The 24,775-nt window shown below is 61.0% G+C and overlaps 1 protein-coding gene across 8 annotated transcripts in view; it reads left to right on the top strand.

Moving 5' to 3' along the window:
* Window positions 1-1,127: 1,127 nt before the first annotated feature.
* BEGAIN (brain enriched guanylate kinase associated) overlaps window positions 1,128-24,775 on the top strand; it is a gene marked incomplete at its 5' end in the record, with an annotated part of 44,405 nt that continues 20,757 nt past the window's right edge. For 5 of the 8 annotated variants that reach the window (XM_079913790.1, XM_079913792.1, XM_079913793.1 and 2 more), the window contains 2 exons: window positions 16,863-16,886; window positions 17,881-17,909. In XM_079913790.1, coding sequence (XP_079769916.1) covers window positions 16,863-16,886; window positions 17,881-17,909 — 53 coding nt within the window. Of the gene's footprint in view, window positions 1,170-16,862; window positions 16,887-17,880; window positions 17,910-24,775 lie in introns of those variants that run through there. The other 3 variants (XM_079913789.1, XM_079913791.1, XM_079913794.1) reach the window with 1 other exon arrangement.

Here is a 24,775-nt window from a genome sequence, read left to right on the forward strand (position 1 = left end):
TCCTGGCCCCCTTGTGTTTGTTTCCAGGGTTCGAATACCGGCTGCTGCTGGGCTGGGTGGGCTGGCAGACTTGTCCAGCTGCCCCCAGGGGGTTCTGATGCCCTCAGAACTGAGGCTGCTTCTTGAGGAGGCCCCGGCCTGGCTTGGACCAGCAAGGTCACCTTGCCCAGTGCCTCAGGGAGGAAGGGCTGAGGCTCGCCTTGCACCCTTCCTCAGGGCTAGGAAAGGGCCAGCCTTGGGCTCCGCTGGGGCCAGGGATAGGGGTGCTCCAGCTAGAGGTTCCCGGAGCAACACTGACCCATCCAGAGGCCACCTCCCCTTCCTGATTGCTGGCGGGGTGGGGGAAGGGAGTGCCCCTCCCCCATCACTTGGCTACCTTGGCACACGTGTGCCGGGTCAGGCAGAGAGGGAAAGTGGGGCAGACATCTGCAGTGCTGGAGTGGGCCACCGAGTGGGAAGTGGGGCAGAGCAAGGGACAGGGGGAAGTCGGCGGGTCGCACCCTTCGCCCTGAATTTTCTAAATCTGGGAAGCGTGAGCTCCAGGAGGCGGAGTATCCCCAGGGCCTAGAGCAGGGCTGGTATACACGAGGTGTTCAATAAATGTTGAGGGATGGACTGAGTGAATGTGTGAATGGGTTAGACAGGTGAGTACTGAGGGTTCCCGCCTTCAAGGGCTCATTCACTCTTTCCCTCAAAGCTCGGCCCGTGCATTCATTCCTCATTCATTCGTTCCTCCCGCACGCTCCGCACTCATTCATTCACGCGCTCTGCCATTCATGCTCACGCAGGTTCATTCATTCCCTGCCCCGCCGCCATTCCCTCCCCGGTTCCCGTGCGCACGTGGCGCCCCGCGCCCCCAGTCCGGCCCCGCGGCCCCCGAGTGCGCCCCACCAGGGCGCTGCGGGGGGAGCCGCTGAATCAGCCGCGGCTGCGCGGGGCCGGGGCTGGCGAGGAGCCGGGCTGGGGGCGGGGGGCGGGCGCTCCCTGCGGGAAGCCGGGCGGGGTGGGGGAGCCCCGGCCGCGCCGGCTCCGGGCGCGCTCGGCCTCGGCGGGGAGGGCGCGGGCCGGGGGCGGCGGCAGCGGCGGGACCCGAGCGCGGCGGCGAGCGGCGTGGCTGCCCCGGGGCCATGTGGACGGGTGGCCGGCGGCCGGGCCGGCTCCGCCGGGCGGTGAGTACCTGCGAGCCGGGAGGGCAGGGCGCGGGCGCGGAGGCGGGGCGGGCACCACCCACGCGGCAGGGCGGTCTCCGCGCGGCGCCGGAGGCGGCCCGCGTGCCCCCTCCCGCTAGGGGGGCGACGGTCCAGCGTCGTCTCCCCCGCCCGTGGCGCTCCCTCCGGTGCCGGTGCGCCGAGGCCCCAACAGGAACGCTTGCCCGGCCGCGGGGAGCACTCGCGGGGCGCGCTCGCGGGGCGGGGCGGGGCGGGGACTCGGCCTCAGCGCGCTGCCCTGCCCCCCACGCGGCCGGCCTCAGCACCTGGGCCCGAGTTGACGGGTCTTCGCCCCCCAACACGTGCGTCCCTGCGGCGAAAGGGAGGGTGGGACGGGGGAGGGGGGCAGGGCGGGGCCTAGGGATCTGGGACCCTCCGCTGTGCCCGGCGGGTGGCCGCGGTGCAGGCAGGCCCCCTCCTGCCCGGGGTCAGGGCTCGGTGAGGCCGACCGCCTGGGAGAGGTCGAGGAGCCGGAAGGAGGCTGGACCAGGGGCTGGTTCACTGAGCGTTTGCAGCGCGTGGGCTTGCGCCGGCCCCAGACCCCCTCGGTGGTCTCATTCGGCACCTGCGGGGCAGGTGTTCCCCTTCTCCTCAGTAAGAAGCGAAGCCGCTGAGGCTCAGGGAGGGGAGGGCTCGGCCAGGGCCGCTCCACTGGAGCTTTCTCCCTCCCTGAACCCCAGCCCTGTTGGATGGGAATTGCTGCCCTAGCGTTTCCGCTTCCTGCCTGGTTTAGAGGTGTTTCCTTCCTTGTCTGGGCCCCACCCCATCCCCAGTGTGGTTCCTTTGGGGCAGGAACAGCGTGGGCGACATCCTGGAGCCTCCTGGACCAGCAGGAGGGGAGCAGAGTAGGCACCCAGGAGTGAGCGGGGGTGGCAGAATGAGCTGTGCCTACAAAGGAGGAGCCCTGGATGGCCAAGGTCAGCCACAGACCTGGGCTGTGCAGACCGAAAGCTGACCAGGGGTCAAGGCCTTGGGGCCCCAGGCCAGCAGGACAGGGTCTCCATGGGCCTGGCTCCTATGGAGGCCCCAGTGCCCTAGATCTTTGGGGCCGGGGACAGGTCCTTGCCCTTCACCGGGCCCCAGTTCCCCTGCCCACTGCCTGCAGCAGAGCCCTCTGCACTCCCAGGGCCAGGGAGGACTGTGGAAGAAAGCCCCTTATACACTGTGGTGTGCCGTCCCAGGCACGCCGGGTGCGGCCCTGCCGGCTGGGGCAAGTGGCCCATGGAGGCGGCTCCGCTGGCATCTGTGACGCACAGGGCGGGAAGGCAGCAGCCTGGGCCCTGGCAGCGTCCCCGAAAACCCTTAATTTCCCCAAGTCTCACTATAATCAGGCCGGCACAGAAAAGCAGGCACAGTGGCAGATGCGGCTTCTTCCCGGCTGCTAAGCGCTGGCGCCGGGCGAGGGGAGGCTGCGCTGCTGCAGAGGGACCCTCCCGAGCTATTGTCTCATATTTATAGATTCCTGCGCTCGAGTTCCTCTTATCCTCAGAACCTGGAGCTGTTCGCACCTGGGATGCTGAGTGGGCAGGGCTAGGGGTGCCTAGAGCCTCAGTGGTGTGGGTCTGGCTTTCCATGCGCCGGGCGTGGGGAGTGGGTCGTTTCCGGGTCAGGGAGCGGAAGTGAGTCAAAGCAGTCTGGAAGGTGATCGATACCCCATCCTCTCTCAAAGACCCTTGGGTACAGGGTCTGGCCCCAGGTAGCTGCCACTTATTGAGCACCTACTACGTGCCAGGCCCGGTATAAACATCTTCACGCATCGTCTCCCCGGCAACACTTTGAAGTAGCACCCCTACTCCTGTAGGCACTTAAGGATGGTTAAGAATGAATGAATGAGAGGGGAGGAGGGCAGTCCGTGGATCCAGGGCTTGGTTGGAGATGGTTCACAATTTCCCAAATCCCAGGAGGCTCGTGAAGCCCAGGAGTGAGTAGGAGTTGAACAGGGGAGGGGTGGAAGAGCCTGAGAAGCACAGCCTGAGTCAAGGCCTGGGGGTGAGAGGGGGGCGTGCGAGGATCAGAGGAGGGTCAGTCCAGCTGGAGTGTGGAGGTCAAGGGCATGGCCATGGGTCGGCATGTGTGTGTGTGTGTGTGTGTGTGTGTCTCCTCCCCTCACAGCAGGTAAAGATCTCTGGAGACAAATCCAAGGGTGACCCCAGGCTCACTGTGTTGGCCTAGAATCACCCCCAGGGTCCCCTCCGGGTTCCCCCTCCTGCCGCAGAGCAGGTCACTAGCCTGGAGGAGAGGCCTGGATAGGAGTCTGGAGTCGCGGGTTCCAGTTCCTCCTCTGCTGTGTGACCTTGAGCAAGGCCCTGCCCCCTCTGGGGCTCACTGTCTGAGGCACAACACCTCTCTCGGTCAGAGGAGTGGCTTCCGTGACCCGAGAGCAGGCCCTCGATGGTAGCTGGTGGTGGGAAGAGCTGGCCAGAGCTGTCTCTGTTGGTTCAATATTACAGGAATGAATGGCTGAGTGAGCAAATAAATGAAGGAATTCTCCATCCCCCTAGCGCGCTCTCCCCATGTACCCCTCTGCCCCTTTCATTGGGACCACTTAGGTGACTCTGATACAGACCTCACCTTTCAAGATCTCAGTCTACCGCCAGGAGACATGGACCTTGACTAGTGTGGCAGGTGTTAGGAGAGTGACGGGGACCTTCACTGTCCCCCCGCCCCCAGCCAGGAAGGGGACGCAGCAGTGGCTCCAGCCCCCAAAGGCCATGCGCCTGGAGGCTGCCACTGCAGCAACACGTGAATGCCGGGCTGGATGGATGGGGACTTGAATGATGTCAATAAGGGGATGGATGTAAGAACGGATGGGTGAATGGATGGGTACAGGAAGAGTGGATGGAGACATGCTTGAGGGTGGATCAGTGCACGAATAGACACACGTCAGTGGAGGTATGCAACCGTGGATGGACAGATGGATGTGTGGATACGAGATACAAATGACAAGGATGGATACATGGGTGAATGGGAGGCGGATGGCACGTACAGGCACGGAAGGACGCACTGAGGCGTGAATGGGTACGTGCTAGCAGATGAATGGTTACGGGGATGGATGGGTGGAGCCTCTTTTCATGTAACCCCCCGTCCCTCCTGTTCCGTGATCCCATAGCAGGGAGGCTGCAGAGCTGGGGAGAGGGCAGGGGGCCATGAGGCCTCTCCAGTTATGCTGGAAGACATGCTCAGGGAACGATGAAGCCGCAGTATAGCCTTCTGTAAAGACAGGTGACCAGCGGGGACTCCTGCATGGAGCTCCTTGTCCCGGGAGACTTTCTGGAAGGTCTGGATGGCTCAAATGCACCCCCCTTCTGAGGAACAAAGGCCGGGGCCAAATTCAGAGTGCAGGCATGACGGCACAGAGCATGAATGCGGGGCCTGTGGCCGCCCTCGAGGGTTCTGAGGCCAGCACAGAAATAACCAGAAGCAGAGGCAGGGTGATGAAAAGTGTGCGAATCCTCAGACCCGGAAAGTCCTCATCTATGAAAGCAGGGGATGGTAATAGGAACTTCTGCGCTGGCTTGAGGGAGGCTTGGAAGGTGACTGCGCTCTGTGGGTGTTGGCTGCAGTCCCTGGCCTGTGGCAGGCCATGGCTGTTTACCATTCAGCCCCCGAAGCCCGTGCCCTCCTCCATAAAATAGGGTAGCACGGCCCAGTTTGGGGGGTGCCGTGAGAATAAGTGAGGTGATGTTTGGAGCTCTTAGCGAATGCTCAGCCTGCCCTCCCCACCCCCCAGCCCCCGCTGCAGGGTCCCACCAGTGCCCTGTGGCCGGGTTTTCCTGTTCCAGCCCCAGGAGGCAACCAGGAGCTGGGTCCCTCCTCCCTCGGAGCTCACAGACACCAGCTTCCCATCCTTGGGAGCAGGGTGGGTCTGGGTGGTAGAGGAGGGACTGAGGGGGTCCAGGAGTGAAACAGGGCATGAGTGCCTGACCTCTGGGGGTCCCATCCTGGGTCTGCCGCCTCCAAGCCACGTGACCTCAGACAAGTCACCTGCCCCCCGTGAGAGGCTGCTCCTTTAAGCATAAGACAGTTCACGGCTGTCCCCCCTCACAGGACTGGGTGAGGATCTGGGCGATGGTGTGGAGCTTGGCACACAGTAGGGGCTCAGGAAGCGGGGCTGGAGCAGATGAGTCAAGAGGCAGGGGAGCCGGAAGCCCTTTCAGGAGAGGCAGCCCGGGCTGCTAAGAGGTGAGCAGGCCCAGGCTGCGAGCCGTGGCAGCCGACAGCATCCTCCGGGGCCTCGGGCCCAGGCGGCGGACAGCCAGGGGGTTGTTATGACAACAGGAACTTGTCTGATACAGCCAGCAACTCTGGGAGAGGCTCAGAGGACCGGCTGGCCAGGGCCCCCAGCACATTCCTGTGACCGCACATAGTAGGGGAATGGCCAACTTAGAGCCCTGGGCTGATGGGTTCTGAGGTCCCACGAGATGCCAGGCTCTGTGCTGAAGACACCCAGCGCGCTCTCTGCACTGTCACTACATCACTGCCCGGGGCGGGGTACTGCTGTGTCCCCACGTGGCAATGAGGAGGGGACGTGACTTGCCCAGGATCAGTTGGGGTGTTGGAGGTAGATTTGACCTTGGACCTGCCGGCCTCCAAGTTCAGTTCCCACTAGTAATGAAGCAGGGCTGGATGACTGCTGCGGGGGAGGGGGGTGTCCATGCGTAAAGGGGTGGCCTTCCAGGGCCTGCAGCAGTGGCTGGGAGCACTGTGGCCTTCCAAAGAGCCTGAGACCCCTGACTCCCCACGTTCTCCTGCCCAGTGCCCAGCCCAGAGGAGGCCCACACCAGGCTGGGGATGCCTGTGAAGAGAGAGTCGGACCTGGGGTGCCTCACTTACTCATTCATTCGAGAACTACTTGTTGAGTGCCCCCTATGTGCCTGGCCCTGTGCGGGGAGCTGGGGTAGAGCTTACATTCTAGGGGGATACAGATAATAAACAAATAATTGCAATGTCGATTACAGGTAGGCGTCATGTTAAGAAGAGCAGGGGTTATGAGAGGCTGCTGCAGGGGTGCCTGATCTGATCTGGGGCTAGTCCAGATCAGACCAGGTGTGAATGGGTACATGCTAGCATCATGTACTTTCAGGGCCCCAGTTCAATAGCCTGGGGACCGGCTGTTGAACTGGGGCCAGGAAGGTGACAGGCTATTGAACTGGGGCCCTGAAAGTTAGCTGGGAGTTAGATGATGAGAGGGAACAGCAAGTGCAAAGGCCCTGAGGCCAGAGAGAGCTTGGCACATCCAGGAACTAGACGGAAGTTCCTGGAGTGGTCTGTGGGGGAGGGTAGAAAAGACACTGGGGCCTTGCAGGGCGTATGAATGTGTGATGTTGTCTGGTTATCTGGTCTGTGATTTTAAAAGTTCACACTGGCTCGTTTGTGGGGTGGACCAAGCTGGGGTCAGGGACCCCAGGGAGGGGTGATTATAGGTGTTCGGATGAAACATGGTGGCACCTGGGACCAGCAAGGTGATGCTGAAGATGGAGGGAGGTGGCCAGGTGTGAGAAAGGCTGAATAGTCAGGGCCTGACGGCTAGGGGTACAGTGGGGGAAAGGGGGAGAGGGAGAGGGCAGGTCCAGGCAGCTTCCACCCCTGTCTTGGGCAGGTGAGCTCATGAAGCTTTTCAGACATTTAGTCACAGGTGCTGTGAGGCGTCCAGAGAGGTGTCCAGCCGAGCTCAGAAAAGAAGGGTCCCCAGCACTTGATGTGAGGCACCTCGGCACTGCCAGATGGGCAGAGGCCCCAGGTACACAGCCGTGAGCCGGCAGTGCCAAAGAGAGCCTAGGCCATCCTCCAAGCAGCACCAGAAGCCAGGGCTGGGGATCATGGCCAAGAGCCTGGGGCTGCCACCCCCTAGCGAGCCTTCCTTTGACTCATGCAGCTGTATCCCAGGAGTTCTGCGTGGACCCCTGGCTTCCTGAGATGCCAGGGATCTGTGTGTCTCCCTTCACGCAAAGGAGCAAGGGCTCTGGCCCTTCTCTGGGGTATTCTTCCCCACCTCACTCCCCATCTAACTGCACCCTGGGCCCCCATGTGCCAAAGGCTCTGGCCTCGTAGCGCTGTCAACCATGGTTCCTAACCTTATCCCCTGTGTATCAGTGAGGAATTGCACACAGCTGCTAGTAACAGGGACTGGAAATAACCAGGGCTTAAGTAAGACAGGGGGTTATTTCTGTCAAGTTAAGGCAGTGCCAGAGGCAGGTGGTCCAGGGCTAGTGTGATGACTCAGTGGTCATCAGGAACCCAGGTTCTTTTTTGTCTTTCTGTTCCTCCAGCCTTTATATATGGCTTCCGCCTCAAGTTTGCCTCGCAGTGCGAAACAGCTGCAGTAGCTCCGACCATCACTTCCATGTTCTAGATAAGAAGCAGGAGAGTTTGGGAGTGGGAGCAAAAAGGGCACAGCCAAGCTTTCTGATCCCTTTTAAGGAGCAGTCACACCCAGTAATTTCTGTTTATATCTCATTGGCTACCCCTGGCTGCAGAGGAGCCTGGGAAATGCAGTCTTTTAGTTGGGTATCTTGCCTCCCAGAATAAAAGGAGGGTTCTTCACTAAGGAAGAGTGGGAGGACAGTGGGCAGCCAGCAGTCTCCACCACACCCTCCCATTCTGCCAGATGGTTGTGGTTCTAATTTCCCCTCCTTCAGGCCCCATATTCACCCATGTCCCTGCACCCAACCCCACACCTGGCAGAGATGAGGAGACGTGGGGAGTGCAGGGTGTGAGGCCCAGCCCAGGGCTTCCCCCCGCCCCCCGGCACACAGCAGGTGCTCATTCAGTGCAGGCTGCCTCCCCAGGCAGATGAAGAGCCCAGGACATGACCTTCCCTTCTCTAGCACTTTCTAAGCCCTGGAGTCCAGCTCCTATTTACTGAGAATCAATTTAGGGGGCGGGAGGCCCCCTGCCACGTGCTCTCTGGATCGATGGGGGCGAGCGTTCAGCTGATCACTCTGGCCAGTGAGGGACGGGTGGCCCTGCCGCCGCCCCCCACAGAGGGCAAAGGGGTCCCAGCCACGTGGGAGGAGAGAAGTAGGTGTCAGTGAGGTACTTGGAGAGGCTTGGCCTTGGACTGCCCAAGGAGGATGCTCTCAGGGGCCGGCTTCCAGGCACGGGGCTCTGACCCCGGCAGCCGCAGACAGGATGGCCACGGCTCCCTTGTGGAGCCTAGGGCCGAAGCCCCCAGGAAGGAGGTCTGCAGAGAGGACCTTCAAAGCTGCAGACTGAGCCCCAGCTCAGGTCAGAACCCCAAGGGCCCACCATCTCACCCCAGCTGGCTGAAACAGCCTGGCCAGGAGGAGACAAAGGCATCACCTGGCCCGCTGTCCATCCCGGAGCCCCTGGGCACTGGCAGCAGGGCTGCCACCGGCCCTCTCGCCCGGCTGAGCCGCCGACAGGAGGCCAGGCTGCCCTTCTCCAGATTCCTGGATGAGGTCGCCGTGCGGGTTCTGGACCCCGGGACCCTGGAGGCCTTCCGGGGCCCCAGAGGCCGCAGCCCGGAGCCCTCCCCAGGCGAGCAAGACCCAGGCCTGGCCCGGGAGCCCCTCGCAGAATCTGCAGCCCCAGAGAAGACCCTGGCCCTGAGCCCCCAGCTGTCCTCGGAGGTGGCCCCGGAGGCTGCAAGCAGAGGGGGGCCGGGCCGGGCCACAGAGACTCGCGTGGGCGGCGGCAAGCATGGAGGCCCAGCTGCTTCCCCCCAGAGGCCTCCAAGCCCGGTGAGTCTCAGCCCCCGCCCATCCCCCAGGGGGCAGCTGGACAGAGGTCTGCTGGGGCCCCTTCCCTTCTCCTTGATGGGCCATTTCCTCACAAGTTCTGGCTGACCCCCTCCGAGTTCCCTCATCACCCCCCTTTCATAATCACTGTCACGGGAAAGACCTTAAGCACCCGAAGAATGCAGCTCTAGGATGAGATTTCTGGCTTTGGGGCAGGCAGGCTATTTCTGGAGTGCGCACGAGTAAACAATGATAACAATAATATCACACCCCCAGTGGCAGAGACCTTGGTGTTTCACCGCGGGATTTTATATGATGATTCTTTTGAAGTTTTGAACCTCAGACACGTCCACGTGAGGTCGGATGTCACAGTCCTGTCAGGCAGACGGGTGGGTCCACGTCCTTCCTAGCTGCCCATTTTATGGAGTTGGAAAACTGAGGCTCTGAGTTGCCCCGGGGCCCCCTGGGGAGTCTGGGCTTGGACTGAGGTCTTGGAATCTAAGTAGCCCATCATCACCCCCCCCACACACACACTTCAGCCTCAGACAGGTGGGAAGAAGGACTCGGTGAGACCTGCTCGGCCGTCCTGGGGGATCGGGTCGTGCAGGTGTCAGGATGACGGCACCCCACCTCGCTGCTAGCCTTCGTCTCCCAAACCACCTGTGTCCCCAGGGACCAGGGCGGGTCCTTATGGGCTGTTGAGGGCCTTGTCCTGGCCACAGGCTCGAGGTGGGGCTGCAGGGCCAGGTGGTGGAGATCTCGTCCCGGCCCCTCCCGGAATGGCCGCCCTGCACGGAGGGGTTCTTTTAAAAATAAGATCCTGAGCGGTAGCAGAGAGCTGATGCTTGCCGAGTGCTTACCAGAGTTGTTCTAACTCTCCATCCCTGTGCACCCCCAGCGGGTCGGTGTCATCCTTGTGCTGCGGAACTACTGCGCACTGGGAGGCGACAGGCGAGGGGAGGTCACGGGAGGAGCCGGGGCTGGACACAGGCCGTCTTACCTCCCCCTCTGCACCTATGCTTCTCCGCGTCACTTGCCTCCAATGACCTGACCTGCCTTTCTCCAGGGAGAGCCAGGGAGCAGCGTGGCTGGAGGGAAGCTCTGGGTATTTGAAGACCACCAGCCCTTCCTCTGGGGTCTGCTGGGCCAAGTGCAGCCGGGGAGTTCTCAGCTCAGGGGGACCCAGCTCAAGGACCTGGGCAGGTTGCCCACCCACTCGGGGCCTCGGTTTCCCCGGCCGTGGAAAAGCGGTCATGGTCACGAGTTTTCTTTCGCCTTGTCACGGGGAAAGCATCCAGCAGGCACCCAGTAAGGATCGCGTCCCCGGCCCCCTCCACGTGGGCCTGGCCATCCGGGACCTCCCCACCCTCCGCTCTAGGCTCTGCACACCATGCAGACCTCACTCCAGGGACCACTGGGCCCGGGGGAGCCCCGTGATGCTCAGGCCTCTGGAAGATTCTGTCTGAAGGCAGCACAGGGCCTCGGGGATCTGTCGGGGTCCTGCAGCAGGTGCTGGGGGGCAGGGCTCTGTCCTGGGTCCCGGCCAGCATGTCCTTCCCAAGGAGCTGGTGTTGGCTCCTTGAAGCGGGAGGTGGGCCTCAGCCCCCAGCCCAGCCCAGCCCAGCCCAGCGTCATATGTGGTCAGCTCCAGCCTCGCGTCGAATACTCCAAACAGGCCAGTGAGAGATACTAGGATCTGGCCCATTTCTCAGACTAGGAACTGAGGCTCAGCGAGCAGGGCCCGGCAGGGTTCTGGCTGGGCTGTGCCCCGGCTCAGGGAACCCGGACAAGCCACATCCCCCAGTGTCTTCGTGTGTGTGGCCAGTGGAGGTGCCTGGCGCACGACAGGAATCCCGTCCCTGGGACGATGGTGGCCGTGAAGGTGATGACGACGGCCCCTCTACCTAGCCTGGACAGGCTTGTGTCCTCGGAACAGTTCCCAGGGTGCAGGTGGGGCTTCGGGAAGGTAGGGAGACCCCGGGCTTCCAGGCAGCCGTCTGAAAGCCCTTTCTGGAGGACAGTGCCTGGAGCCGCGCCGTCAGCCAGTTCAGGGAGGAAGTGGCAGAGCAGGCAAGGGTGGGGGAAGGCCTCTGCCCCGTCTGGCGGCATGGTCGTGGGGGACTCTGGTCCGCCCCTTCACTGTCCAGCAAACAAGAAGCCACTGTGGAAGGTCTCAGGGACCTCCAGCCGTCACTGTCACAGACCTGGTACCAGGCTCACTCGTACTACAGTGTCAATGACTGAAGCCAGGCGTTTCCTGAGAACAAAACGGGCAGAAGAGAGCAGAAAGCACAGGCCGGGGTCAAGGAAGGAGAGGCGGGCTGGCGGCTCTGAAGTGGCCTCAGTGATGTGACAAGACCCCAGACGCCAGGCCTGGAACTCCCCAGGGCTGCGTTTGGATCCGGCCTGAGGGGCTTTCCCACGTGAGACCTCACGAGCGAGCCCCCTCCACCCTCTGGGCCTCAGGCTCCCCGTCTGTAGGGCCAGCGTAAGGTGTGATAGCGCCTCTCCCCGGTGGGGGACCCCCAAGGTGCTTCTGGAGGGGGCAGCTGCTTCCCTGCTCCCCAACTGTTGCCATGTGGGAATGTGGGCCGGAGTTGCCAGATCTTCCAAAATTTCAGTAGAAGCCAAAAATACGGATTTTAAAATGTAAACTCTCCCAATTTTTAAATGTTGGCTCAAACGTTTAAAAAAAAAAAATTAAAACCCTCTCGCAGGCCAAATACAACATGCCGGCGGGCCCGATTTAGCTCAGTGGGCCAGTTTGCTGCCGCGGGCCTAGTCCGTCTGTACCGGCGCACGGCTGGGAAGCCGAGGCCCTGCCCAGGCCACGCAGAGAAGCTTGGGGCCCGGCCGGGGGGATGGGACGGGGCACCTCTCAGCCCGCAGCGAGGTCCTCCAGAATCCCCAGGGGAAGGACATTCTTGGCCCCATCTGGGGACAGCCCCAAGCCAAGGTACGGGTTCAAGCCCCCAACTTGCTGAGTGACCTTGGGCCAGCGCTCGCCCCTTTCCCGTCCACCTGTGCTCACCTTGGTATTCCGACTGAGGTATCAGGATGACCCACTGTGTGCCCAGCGCAGTGAGCCCTGCGGGGGATGCTGAGGGACCCGAGGCTGGCTTCTCACCCGTGACACTCTCCTCCTACCTCCCCGCCTGCCCCTCCTCGGTGCCCTGGGCTGGCCCCGCCCCCTCTCTGAACCCTCGCCTGGCAGAGCCCCTCCTCTTCCCCATCTACACTTGCTCCCTTGGCGACCTCATCCAGTTTCCAAGCCTAATTGCTGTCTCCATGCTGGCCACTCCCAGATTCACATCTCCTGGACCCTCCTCTGAACTCCAAACCCAAGTCCCCACCCTCTTGTCCGTATCCCTGCTGGGATGTCTGGACCCGAATCCCGAGCTTCTCCCCAGCCCCCTTCAAGCTGCTCAGGCCAAAACCCGTGGCCTCATCTTTGGCGATTCTTCCTTCCACCCCCTTCTCTAGTCTGTCAGGGCATCTGAGTGCCTCTCCCGCCTCCACCCTGGTCCCCACTGGATTTGTGTAGGTGCCTGCAGCTGGACTCCTCGGGCCCTGCCCTCACCCCTCAGTGCGTCCTCCGCACAGCAGCCCGAGGGGCCCCCAGCTCAACCTCTGCTGCCCACTGGTGACCGGACGCTTCCTGAACTCAGGGCAGGACGGGCACTGCACTGATGCCCTGGCTAATCTGCCTCCCCGCGGTGGGAATCTCAGCACCGTGAGAGCAGAGAAGGTCCTCTAGTTTAGTCTGTTCACTGCTGAGTCCCCTAGAACAGGGCACACAGTGAATGTTTGTTGAGTGAATGCAAGAAGGCAAGGAGTGATGTAAAACCTCTTAGAAGAGGGTCCACCCTGAGTGATGACGTCTAGAGTCTGGCTCGGGAGTGGCTGCAGCCCTATCCCCAAGACAGGCCCATACGCATGCGTGGCCACCGTGTCACTCACAACGTCCTTTGAAGATCTTCCATCCTCCCTAGATGAGGGATTGAGCTCGGAGAGGTTGAGGGTTTTGCCCAAGTTCACAAAGCTGCATAGGAAGCCCAAGTCTCCGTCAGTGGGAGGTGGGTGGCCGCTGCCTGGGCCACATCTGGGATTTGGTCCCCCCCCCATCTCTGCCCTCTGTACTCTTCGGCTCGTTTCCTCCCCTTGAGAAGAGGGTGAGGGAACAGGGTCAGGAACAAGGAAGCTGGAGCTCAGAGTAGATCTAAGGAGGGCCCAGGGGACCCATCACAGGCCCTGAGGGAGGCAGGGACTCGCCCAGGGTCACAGGGTGAGTCGGAAGCAGAGGGGAGGCCTCAGCACCCAGCAGACCCCTCCCTGACCTGGACCCGCTTTCCTTCTCGCGACAGTTTCCAGGCATCACAAGATTTGGGTGGGAAAGGGCAGCAACACACCCGGGCCAGATGGTCCAGTAGAGGGTTCACACATCTGCTCGTGGGAGCCAGTGTGGGACTGACCCCCATCAGCAGAGGGGTTCCCTGGGCAGGGCTCTGTGCAGGTGTGTGTGTGCTGGGTACCAAGCGGGCTCAGGTGCCCCCAACATGGGGGTGGGCTTGGGGGAGGGGATGGGACGACGGGTGAGTGACAGGGACCGTGAGAGCAGACCAGAGGCTGCTCGAGGTGGAGAGCAGATGCCACTGGCTGGGGATTAAGAGCGATTGCATTCATTCGGGCGTCACCAACGGCTCATCAGAGGCCTCTGCAACAGGCCCTGGTGATGGAGACACCGTAGCTGAAGCAGAGGGACCCTGCTGTCAGGGGTGTCTCTTGTAGTGCAGGTGCAGGGGCGGGGGCAGGCAAACGGACACGGAGGATGCGTCCAAAGGGACAGGGCGTGATGAGAAATCATTTGGTGGGAGAGAGGAGCTACTTTAGGTGGGTAGTCAGAGAAGGAAAGATCCAGGCAGAGGGAAGGAAGTGCAAAGGCCCTGAGGCAGGAGTGAGCTGGGTGAGCTTGGGACCAGCAAAGTGGCCAGTGTGGCCAATGTGTGCCAAGTGAAGGGCAGGTGGTGGGGGTGTGGTCAGAGGGTTAGGCCGGGCCCAGTCAGTATTTACCGACCCCTCGTTGAGGCTTGACTTGTGACGCAGAGTCGCCTCCCTCCATTGCCCTTGGGAGCACCTACTGTGTGCATCAGTCACGTGCCCAGGTGCCACCGGGAGGATGGCCGCTCGGGAAGCTGCCCCAACCCTCCACGCTTCTGCACCCGACCTGCAGGGGTTTGCCTCTTGGAGCCTCTGTTTTGGCATCTGTAAAATGGGGGTTGTAAGACCCGCCTCGCAAGTCACGATGGGGATTAAACGGGATTGATTTCCTTAACAGGGCCAAAGGCTGCGCGGGCTGTACAGTAGGCAACTAAGGGTGGAGGGGCCTGTCTCTGGCCCTCGGGAAGCTCAGAGTCTCTCAGGGAATAGGGAAAGGAGGGAGGTGGTGGGGCCGTGGTGGTCGGCAGGGAGCTCAGAATATGGCTTGGGGTGAAGGAGGGTGAGCATTCGGGGCGGCAGGGGCCAGCACCAGCAAAGGCATGGAGGAAGACGTAGCAGGTGGGCTGAGGCAGGGATGCATGGTGTGGTCCGGTTTAGCCAACAAGTGGGGCTTCTGTGAAATAAAGATGGCCACCGGGCTGGACCACCTAGAAGAGACAAGAGGAGCGTCTAGGACAGACAGTGACAATGGCACAGGTGTGTCGCAGGAATAGGCGTGGGGCTGTGAGTATGGGGTGAACCAGAGGGACAGCGCCCAGGGCAGGGATGAACCCTCCCTCTGAGGGCACCCGGAGTGCCAGCCTGTGTTCCTACCTGTATCAGGAGAGCACTGGGACCCCACTTGCCTGTGGTCCCTGGAGGGGCCAGATAGGACCTTGAGGGTATTTCCTGCCCCATCATTTCACACTGGGGACCCTAGACATCTCAAGGTCCCTCATAGTCATGGTCTCCACCAGCCCCGGCCCCCCTCCTATAATGGAGGCACCACCTGTGGTCTGAGGCCCACGCAGTGCCCCATTCTCCTGCACCCAGCCCCACAGGCAGCCTCAGCTAACCTCAGGTGGCAGGGCAAGCCACTTCATGCTCCGGCCCAGGTTTCCTCATCCAGAAGAGGGGCATGTCAGGAGTATCCCCAAATCTTGTGATTTTGATTTGCAGAGTCAAGACTCAAACGTGGTTCTCTGGCCCCAATACCAAGACCATTGCCAAAGGCATAGCCCCTCCGCACAGGGCCAGCCACACACAGCTGTGACACTCTTTGCACATACACCCAGAGCTTCACGCACAGCTCCCACCCCCTGGGTGAGGTGCTGGGCTAGCCCCGGGACACAGCTGGGCAAGACACAGGCCCTGCCCCAGGGAGTACAGAACTGGTGTGGAGGCCAAACCCAACTACTCCGCTGGGCCTCCATCATGGAGGGCTGACTGGAGGAAGCGGCCTTTAAGGGTGAGGGCGGTGGTGACCACACAGTCACTGGGTCTGGGGAGACTGCGTGGTAGGATCAGAGCCAGGCTTCGGGGTCTGGATTAGCAGAGTGAAGGCAGGGGCTGCTGAGGTGCTGCGGCTGGACCCCCCCCCTCCCATTCCCTGTCAGCCTTCTGCCCCTCCCACCCCCCTCCCTCCCTCCCACCCCACCCCCTGCCACAAGGGCGACTCAGCAGCCTCTCCTAGAGTCCCTTCTTGGGGAAGAAATCCCCAGACAGGCCTTTGAGAAGAGCTGAAACATTCAATATAAATAATAAATGTGAGATTTTTATAATTAAATTTTAATACATTCTTATTAATTTTAGACAAACTCCCTGGCAGGTCATTCACTGTGAGTGACTGAGGCAACTGGAGGCATCTGAGGGGTGTCCCCAGGCTTTGGGTGGGAAAGGTCTCTGAGGAATGGGGTCCAGGCCCGGCTGGGCTCTGTCTCTGAGCTTCGCTCTCCTTACGCGTAAAATGCGAGTGACTGCTTCCCTGAGGAAGAGCCGGACAGTGCGGTGAACGCGGGGCTGCTGGGCGGTGGTGTCCTTATTATCTCTGCCGTTCTGCTGTGAGTGGACACTCCCGCGAGGCAAGCCGCGGTTTCATTTCTCAACCATTAGCCCCTGAGGGCAGGGCTCGCCTCATTTGCTGCCGCCTCCGAACCGCAAGAACCAAGCCCAGAGCTAATGAATGAGCGAGACACCGTGGGTGGATGATGGAACACTTGGACTTTGGGGCTTGGGGCTGACCCTCGCAGCGCAGGGCTCCTCCCACCCTGCGTTGGCGGGGTGGAAGCCAGGCCTGCTGGGTGCTGGGGGTGCCCTGGTGAAGGGACCGGGCTCCTGCCTGGAACTCACAGCCAGAAGGGAAGAGGCAGGAAAGACACGCCAGAGAGGTGTAGGATTCAAGCATGCATTATCCGTGTTTATTGAGCGCCTGCTGTATGCTGGGATCTAGTGTGCTGAGCGCGGTGATGGGAACCTGGGAAAGGTGGGCCTGGGTACATAGGGGGCGTCGGGGAGATGCTGGCCAATCGGCCAGCTCTTTGTCTTGGGGGAGGAGGGTATATAGAGGGGTCTGGGCTCGTGGTCTCCGACAACTTTTAGAGCGTCGGGGATTGTGTCTGGCCGCCAGTCCAGACGCCTCGGGGATCCTTTCCTCTGGAATTCCTTCCCGCACCCCAGCCCCTCCGCAGTCCGCGATGCAGAAGGGCAGCAGAGCGCCTTGTCTTGCTCCCCCTGCCCCCAAGCCCAGCTCGCAGGTGAGGAAACTGAGGCCAGGGGAGTCTCGGGAGGGCCTGACCAGCACCCGGGGAATTGGTGGCCGAGCCTGGCGGAGGGCCCCCGGTCGGGCCTTCCAGCTCGGCGCTGGCTGCCGGGCTGCGCCCTCGCCCGGCGGGGCGGTGGGGAGGCGGCGTGGGGCCCCGACCGGAGCGGAGCGCGCTCCCGGCGGACGCGGCGGCGGCTCCTGGCGCGAGGGGCCGGGATGGGCAGCCATCAGTCTTCCCAGGTGTGTCGCGTGGTCCCTGGGCTCAGCCCCCCGTCCCCCTTTAATGCCGGCCATGGTACGGAAGGACGGGGAAAAGCCCCCGGGAGCGGCCTCTCCCGGGCGATGGAGAGCCCTTCCCGCGCCCCCCGCTTCGCGCAGGAAGTGCGATCCCGCCCGGGCCGCTAGCGGTCCGGGTTGTTCGCCGGCGCCCGCAGGGTTAATGGCAGCCGATGGGCCCCCCGTCCGGCCCTCGGAGGGGCTTCCCGGCTGCGCCGGGCTGGGCGGGGAGGGTCTCCAAGCCGCGCGCGGGCGGGTCTGCGCAAGCCCGGCAGGGAGCCCCGCTGGCGAACAGGGCGCGCAAGGGTTAATCCCTTGGGCCCGGAGGGGCGAGCCAGGCCCGGACCCCAGGAGCTGAGGGCAGCAGGGTCCCTGATTGAGGAGTCTGAGGTCCCGACTGCTAGCACCCTCGGATCGTGTGCGTGTCAGGTTCTGCACTTCCATATGGCCCCCAATTGCCCGATTTGAACATTCTCCGACTCGGAGATTCTGCAATTCAGGGCTTGGCTTCCTCCGGGAGGGAGCGCGGGGCTGGAAGGGTTAACGGGCGGGGTGGGGCGGGGCGGGGGGTGCAGCGGGGACCGCGGCCGCCGGAGAGTTAACGCAGCCAGTCCGGGTCCCCTCTTTATCGGGCAGGCGAGACTGGGATCGGCCCGGTCAGCGCGGTCCCGAGTCCCCGGGCCAGCCCCTTCCTCTCCCCGGGGGGCGTAACTCGGTGCGCGGCGGCCCGGGCGGGCTCACCTGTTACTCGGCCGAGGCCCCGCGCACCCACTGAGTCCCAGGGACTGCGGCCAGTGAGTGTGGGCTGGGGGCGCGCGGGCCGGACTTTCCAACAACCGAGCCGCGCGGGGGTGACCCGCCGCCGCGCCCGCCTGTGCCCGCGGTGCCCAGCTCCGCCCGGCGCGGCCGCGGAGCGCACGCCTCCTGCCTGCTGACCCTCTCGTTTGGTTTCTCGCAGGCCTCTGCCGCAGACATGGAGAAACTCAGGTGAGTGGAGCGTCTTCCGTGCCGCGGCTCCCGGGGCCGGGGTCGGGGATGGGGGCGCTAGGGAGGGCGACGGGAGAGGGCTTTGCCCGAGCGCATCTACAGCCCGTGGCCGCCCGGCGGGGCTGGCCCGGGCCGGTATGCGTGTGTGTGGTGCGTGTGTGCGCGCGCGCGCGCTCGGCTAGACCGCGGGGAGCGCCGCGCGGGGGGTCCCCGGCCGGGCTTGGGCCGATGCGGTTGCGGGTGGGAGTGCGCCACCCAGGGCCGGGTCTGCGCGCGCGCGGGGTTACGCGGTACCCCCGGCCCTGCCCTGGACTCTGGATTGTCCCCCGGGACCCTGCTCCTGCCGTTACGCATCAGTCCCCCGCGCCGGCCGGTCTCCCATCCCCCAGCTGACAGTTGCCTGTTCTGAGTTTTTAAGTTTCCACTTTGTGGGGGCAGGGACGGGGGATGGGGTCCTCCCGGCGGGCCAGGCAGTCGCGTCTTGGAGCCATTTTAGGGGAATCCCGAGAGGGCTTCTGGGGAGAGTCTCCCTCGGCCTCCCTCCAGGTGCTAAACTTTGAGCCTTAAGGACTCCACTGGGCGCCCTTCTCGGCTGGCCCGGGATCAGTCGATTTGAATATTCACAACTTCCCTTGGGCGCCCTGACCCCCACTTTGGGATCACCCCTCCTGTGTCTTCCTTCCGGAAGCTGAACCGAGGCCCAGCTCTGGCTGCTGGGTTTCAGGAAGATCCGCGGGGCCTGGAGGGTCTCTTGGCCTCCTCCTTCCCCCTCTTCCCCCCTCCCAAGGCCAGGATCAGCACCCCTGGGGAGGCAGCTCGGTAGCGGGTGCACCCATTCCCCAGGGGGCAGGGACCCAGCAGAGCCCAGCTTGTTCCAGGGCAGGCCCCACGGGCTAGGGGAGAGGGCCCCGGGGCCTTCCCAAGTGACCCTCAGTGCTGTGGATGAGTCACTCGGGAATGCCCGGGGGACCTGGGGACAGGTGGGCCCACACGGAGGCCCCAGACTGGACATGAGAGCAGGGCCTTCTTCTGGCCGCTGAGCTGGAGTGCAGCCCTCCCTTGTGGGTCCCACAGGACCAGAACCCATCTGTCTTGGGCTGGGAGGAGGAGTCCAGTCTCTTAGGTCGTAGGAGCTCAGACACAAAACCAAACGTCCATCAGCCAGGCCCACCTTATCATGGTCAAGGTCCAGGTGGGGCTTATGAGGCCCAGACAGCGGCAGCTCTGCCTCTGGCCACATAGATGAGCTCGGGCCTCTGACCTCATGCCAGGACCCTCCTCTATACCCCCATCAGCTATCATCTCACCAGTACCCCTACTGGATGGGGCTGTCTGTGGAGGAGGCATCACTACGTAGCTGGGACTTGAAAAGAAGGTAGTATTCATGGGGCACCTTGAGGCCAGCCTGGTGGGGGGCCCCTCTCTGGTTCTCTTTCCCTCTCTCTCCATGCCCAGCCTGGAGCTTGTGAGCAGTAGGGACAGAGACATGGCCCAGCCTGGCTGGAACACAGGTGGACAAGTGAGCCGGGTGGGCAGATCCACTGTCCCAGCTGCTGAGGGCACGAGCATCTCTTTGTTGGGTGGTCTGAGGGCTTCCCTGAGCGGAATCCTGAAGGTTGGTCGCAGTGGCCAGGGCCCAGGCTTCTTGGCTTCACTGAGGCATCGGAAGCAGAGCTCAGGAGCTGGTGGGATTGGGGGTCCCGTGTGGCCAGGACACAGCATAGCCTCCCAGAATTGGGGAGCATCCTGCTCTCCTCTCCCTCTCACCCTATTAGTAGTTTCAGAGCGACCTCGAGGGCCTTTCCAGACTATTTCTTCCCAGCCAGTACTGGGGCTGCCCCTGTAGGGTTCTGCCCTGCATTTAGTGTTGGGGGTCCAGGACCAAGAGGCCCCAAGGGATGTAGGGGAAGCTGGTCAGCATGGCCTCCCATGGTGTAGGTCACAGGGTCTTCTGGCAAAGTCCTGACCCTCTCTGGGGCTCAGTTTCCTCATCTGTAAAGTGGGTATCCTGAGCACCCCCACCTTGCAGGGCTGTTGGGAGGACGACCTGAGATACTGGGGTCTGGCGGGCCTCACCCAGGACCTGGCCCACAGCAGGTGTCCAGGTAGAGGTTCACTGTGGGGCATCCGACCTGCACAACTCTGGGTTCTCAGGCGGGAGAAGATTCATCTGTGGTCCAAGTGAAGGGGTCTTGGCTGTCCAGCAGGATGGCTCTGTGCCGGGGTCCTTCCTCCTGTCCTGGGGCCCGCATCGCAGGCTGGGCCTAGGAATCTGAACTGAGCTCCGAGAGGGCAGGCCCTTTGCCCCGTCCAACACTTGTCACGCAACACACACACCCACCCGCAGTGCCCGAACCACAAGGACTATGTCCTGTGACCCTCAGCGGCTCCCTTTGTGAGCAGGTACCCAGCTGGGGCTCCCTCTGCCCGAGCCTCTCTCCTCACCACCACCCCACGCTGCAGCCCCACTTCTGAGTCCCGAACTAGCTGTCACCTTCATGCCTCTCTGCCTTTCAGGCCTCCCATGCTGTTGTCTCTGCTCAGAATGCCCTTCCACCCACCTTCTTGTCCACATGACAGACTAGTTATCCTCCTTGTCACTTTTCTCTGTTGCTTTTGTGACTCTCCTATCCCTCACCCCCAGATGGGCTCATTCCCCCTCTGTGTACCAGGTCCTGCGCTCGTGCTGAGACAGGTCAGCCCTCCAGAACAGGGACCCAGGCCCAAAACACAGGCCCCTGGGGATCCCAGGTTGGAGACACTAGCCTGGGGAATCAGAGAGGGCTTCCTGGAAGCAGGGACACTTGAGCCAAGGCTTAAAGAATGAATAGGAGTTTGCAAGGAGGACAGATAGGACAAGCCTTCCTAGAGGTGCAGAGTCCTGGGGGCCTGAAGAAACAAGGCTGTGTTCAGGGAGACCGGTGAGGGGTGGGGAGTGGAGGTCGGTGGGGTGTCCTCTGTCCTCTGCACCCCATAAGGAAGCCCCTGGGAGCAGAGCATGGGGTCCATTTCTCCAGCCCCAGATCTGGCCGCCTCTGCTCTGGCCTGATGCATGCCCCCTGTCCCTCGCTCACCCAGCTCTCCTGCCTCTGACTGCTTGAAAAACTCTTCCCGTGACACTCAAATATTTGCAGATATTAGCGAGTCCCGGCTGGCTGTCAGCACGCGGAGCCGCTGCACCGCTAATCCCAAGTTAATCCCCTCCTCTGCCTTGTCTGCCCCGGCTCCGCCTGTTTTAACAACCGCCGTGGCCGCTTTGCTGCATGCCTTTTGGCAAGCCATTTCCTCTGTGGGAGCCTCAGTTCTCTCCTCTGTCATAGAGCAAAGTGGGTCAGTCGCCTCACATGGCACCTGGGACACAGAAGGTACCTAGGAAACCCAGAGCTATTCCTGTTCCAAGTCCATCCCTCCCCCCACAATATAATTGTTCAAAGTTGTGAACTGTGATAGGCATCTAGAAAAAGTAATAAACATCTGTGCCGTTTAGAGGTTAACTTTAGGACGATCGCCACCCAGGTCAACACGTTGAATGCTGCCAACCTCCCAGGGATCAGCCCCCATCGAGACCCTTCCCCAGTCACAGCCCCCCCCCCCCTCCCCCGGAAGTCTTCAGGATCCTGGCTTTTGTGATAAAGTGGTTGCTTGTTTTCTTCCCGATTTGGCTGCCTGAAAGCATCCCTAACAGAGATCGTTTTGTTTTGCCCGGTCTGGAACTTCACATACATGGTGTCTATTAGCCTGTGCTTTCAGATTGGCTTTTTTTTTTTTCCACTAAAGCATCATGTTTTCGAGAGGTGTCCTTAGAGTGCGTGGAGCTGCCCATTGCTGGCTGTCTTGGGGAACGGCATTTGTGAGTGAAGTTATACCTCTTTGTTCACTGATGGCCATCCGGACGGGCGGCTTCCAGCCTGGACCATTGTTGAATGAAACTGCTGTGACCGTGCCTGTCCAGGTGCTGGGGAGCTCGTGCAGCCTCCCTGGGGTACCTCGGGGCGGCACTGCGGGGGCACAGGGCACGCCCACCGCCGGCTTTAGGAGATGAGGCCACGCCCTCCCCGCGGCACTGGGACTTCCTGTGTCTCCGCAGCCTGCCCTCCCTGGGCTCCCTCAGGCCACAGGCGGGGAGCTGCTCCTCCGGTAGCTGTAGCGTTAATTGCACGGCCCTGGATTACTGCCCGTTTGGGCTTCCTCGTTTGTGACTTCTGTGTGTTTTTCCATCGCTTGTCCTATTGATTTGGAGCTCTTCAGAGAGCCCTTGTCAGTCACACGTGTGGCAAATGCCCCTCCCGCTGGTTTGCTTGCTTCTCACTCTTTCAATGGTCCTCTGATGAACAGAAGTTCTTAATTTTAATTCCGTTGAATTTCTCTTGAATCTTTCAGACTTTCACTTTTTGATGAAAGCTTTTCGTGTCTTGTTTAAGAAACCCTTCTGTCGTCATGAAGCTATTGAAAGTGATTTTCGCGTATGGTTTTGAGGTCAGGCTCCTCTTGGTCGTCGTTCTTTGTGGGTTTTTGTTGCTGCTGTTGTTTGGTTGGTTGGTTTGGTTTTGGTTTTTCGTTTTGTGTGTATGTGTTTTTTTGCTTTTTGGAGTTTTGTGGGGTTTTACTTTGGGTTTTTTTTAATTGGTTTTGGGGATTTTTTTGTTTTTGGGGTTAAAAAATTTTTTTCGGTTCTTTGGCTTTTTTTGTTTTCTGGTTTTCTGGGTTTTCTGTTTTTAAATTTTTTTTTGGTTTTTGGAGATTTTTTGTGTTTTGGGTTTTGTGTTTTTAAATTTTTTCGTTTTTTTGTTTGGGTTTTTTTGTTGTGTTTTTTTGGGTTTGTGTGTTTTGGGGTTTTGTGGGAGTTTGGGGGTTTTTTGTTTTTTGGCTTTTTTTTGTTTGGGGGGTTGTTTTGTGTTTTTGTTGTGTTTTTAATTTTTTCGTTTTTTGTTTTTTAAATATTTTTGGTTTTCCTTGTTTTGGGTTTGTTTTTTTTTAGGCTCCTGCCCCAGGGCCTTTGCAGGTGCCTTTCCTTCTGCGTGGAATGTTCATCCCCAGATATCCACGTGACTCCCTGCCTCCCCTCCTCTCACATCTTTCTCAAATGTCATCCCTGGTCAGGGTGGTGCTCCTGACCACTCATTCCATGTACAATTATAGCCCCTCCCCCAGCCTCCTCCTCCTCCCTGCCTTGATTTTCCATCTCCCTCATCCCCACCTGACTCTCAATTTGTCTTATTTATTTATCTTATTTACATCCGTCTCCCCGCCAAGAACAGCAACTGACTGCTGACCCCCAGCACTTAGAGCTGTCACGTAGTAGATGCTCAGTAAATGCTCTGGAATGAGACCAAAGTGTGGTGCACAGTGAGGAAGGAGGATGGGGAACAGCGATTCCCCACGCTTCATGATGCCCGAGAGGGGGGCCTCCACTCTGCCCCCCAGGAAGGGGAGTGTTGGGGACACTTTTGCCCCCCACCCCCTCAGGGAGTAGTGTTTTTTAAAAAAAATCACCCCGTGAGAGGCCCTCAGAGGTGTGAGAGCCTCCACCGGAGGGATCTGGCCTCAGCAGCATGTAGAGGAGCCTTCCTGAGAGGGAGATGCTTGGACGGAGATAAGGAGGAGTGGGGGGAGGGCATTCCCGGCAGGGGGTCCGTCGTGGGCAAAGGCCCGCGGGCAGGGGGGATGCTCTTCCTCACCTGGCAGCTGAGCTCTGCTGTTCTCGGGCTCTCGGCCTCCCGCCCCTGCCAGCCAGGAGGGATCACGGAGCCGAAGGGGTTTGGGGAAACAGAGGCCAGAGGCGGAAAGGGGCTTGTCTAGGTCTCCGGGGTCAGGACAGCCACAGCCTCCCAGAGCAGCTGGACACTGCCCAGTGGGAGGAGGCCTCTCTGTGTCTGGGCCAAAATTTGCAGCCCACTCGCCCCTTCCCTCCTGAGGGCCACACCCACACCCTTCCCGAAGCCCAGAGTGAGGATGCACCTCCGAGGCCTCCGGGCCCCCACTGACCCTTCAGAAAACCCAAAGCTCTTGTGTGGCACCCAGCGCCCCTCTGTGTGGCCACCTGAGCCCTGGACCCAGCTGCTCCTCCCAGCTCTGCCTCACTTCTAAACATGATTCTAGCAGAGGAAGTCTTATGCGCTAATTCTTACTAAGCTGTGAATGACTGCCTCACTTTGATTTCTCCCTTTGGGAGTCAGGGCATTATAAAGGGACCATCCACATGGACTGTTCTCTCTTACCTTCTTCTGCCCTGCCCTTCAAAGTCTCCTGTCCTCACAGCCCATCTGAGTCCCACTCCTCTGCAAAGGCTCCCTGATGAAGTACGTGGTTAAGAAGGTGGACTTACCTGGATTTGAATCCCAGACCTGCCACTTACTGGCTGTGTGGACCTGGGCAAGTTTCTGAACCTCTCTGATTCTCAGTTTCTGCATCTCTAAAACGCAGATCATAATAATAGCACCTAACTTGGAAGGTTGTTTTGCGAATGAACTCGTGAACGTGGAGCTGGGCACGTGGCTGGCGCTGTGTGGGCCGCTTCACCCTGTTAGCCTCCTGCCCGCCTCTCACATGGTCTCATTTGTTCCCAGACCCTGTTTCCCCAGCCATTGGGCAGATGGCATTATTCCCATCGTGAAGGAGAGGACCGCCTGGCGAGGGGGGGGTGTCGGGCTGTGACCTGCAGACCTAGACTGAATTAGGACTGCGAGAGCATTTCAGGGTCGGGGGCAGCGGGCCGGCTCTGCTGTGCCCCCAGACTGCATCTTTCCCAGAGCGGGCGCATCACCAGTCCTGGTGGTGGCTGAGTATTTCAGAGCAAGGACGTGCCGTGTACCTGTTTCTCAGCGTTCTGCCTCACCCCCGTTCACCACGGGCAGAAAGCCAGCCCT

This window comes from Stenella coeruleoalba (assembly GCF_951394435.1).
Source record: "Stenella coeruleoalba genome assembly, chromosome: 2".
In the NCBI taxonomy this organism is placed as follows: Eukaryota; Metazoa; Chordata; class Mammalia; order Artiodactyla; family Delphinidae; genus Stenella; species Stenella coeruleoalba.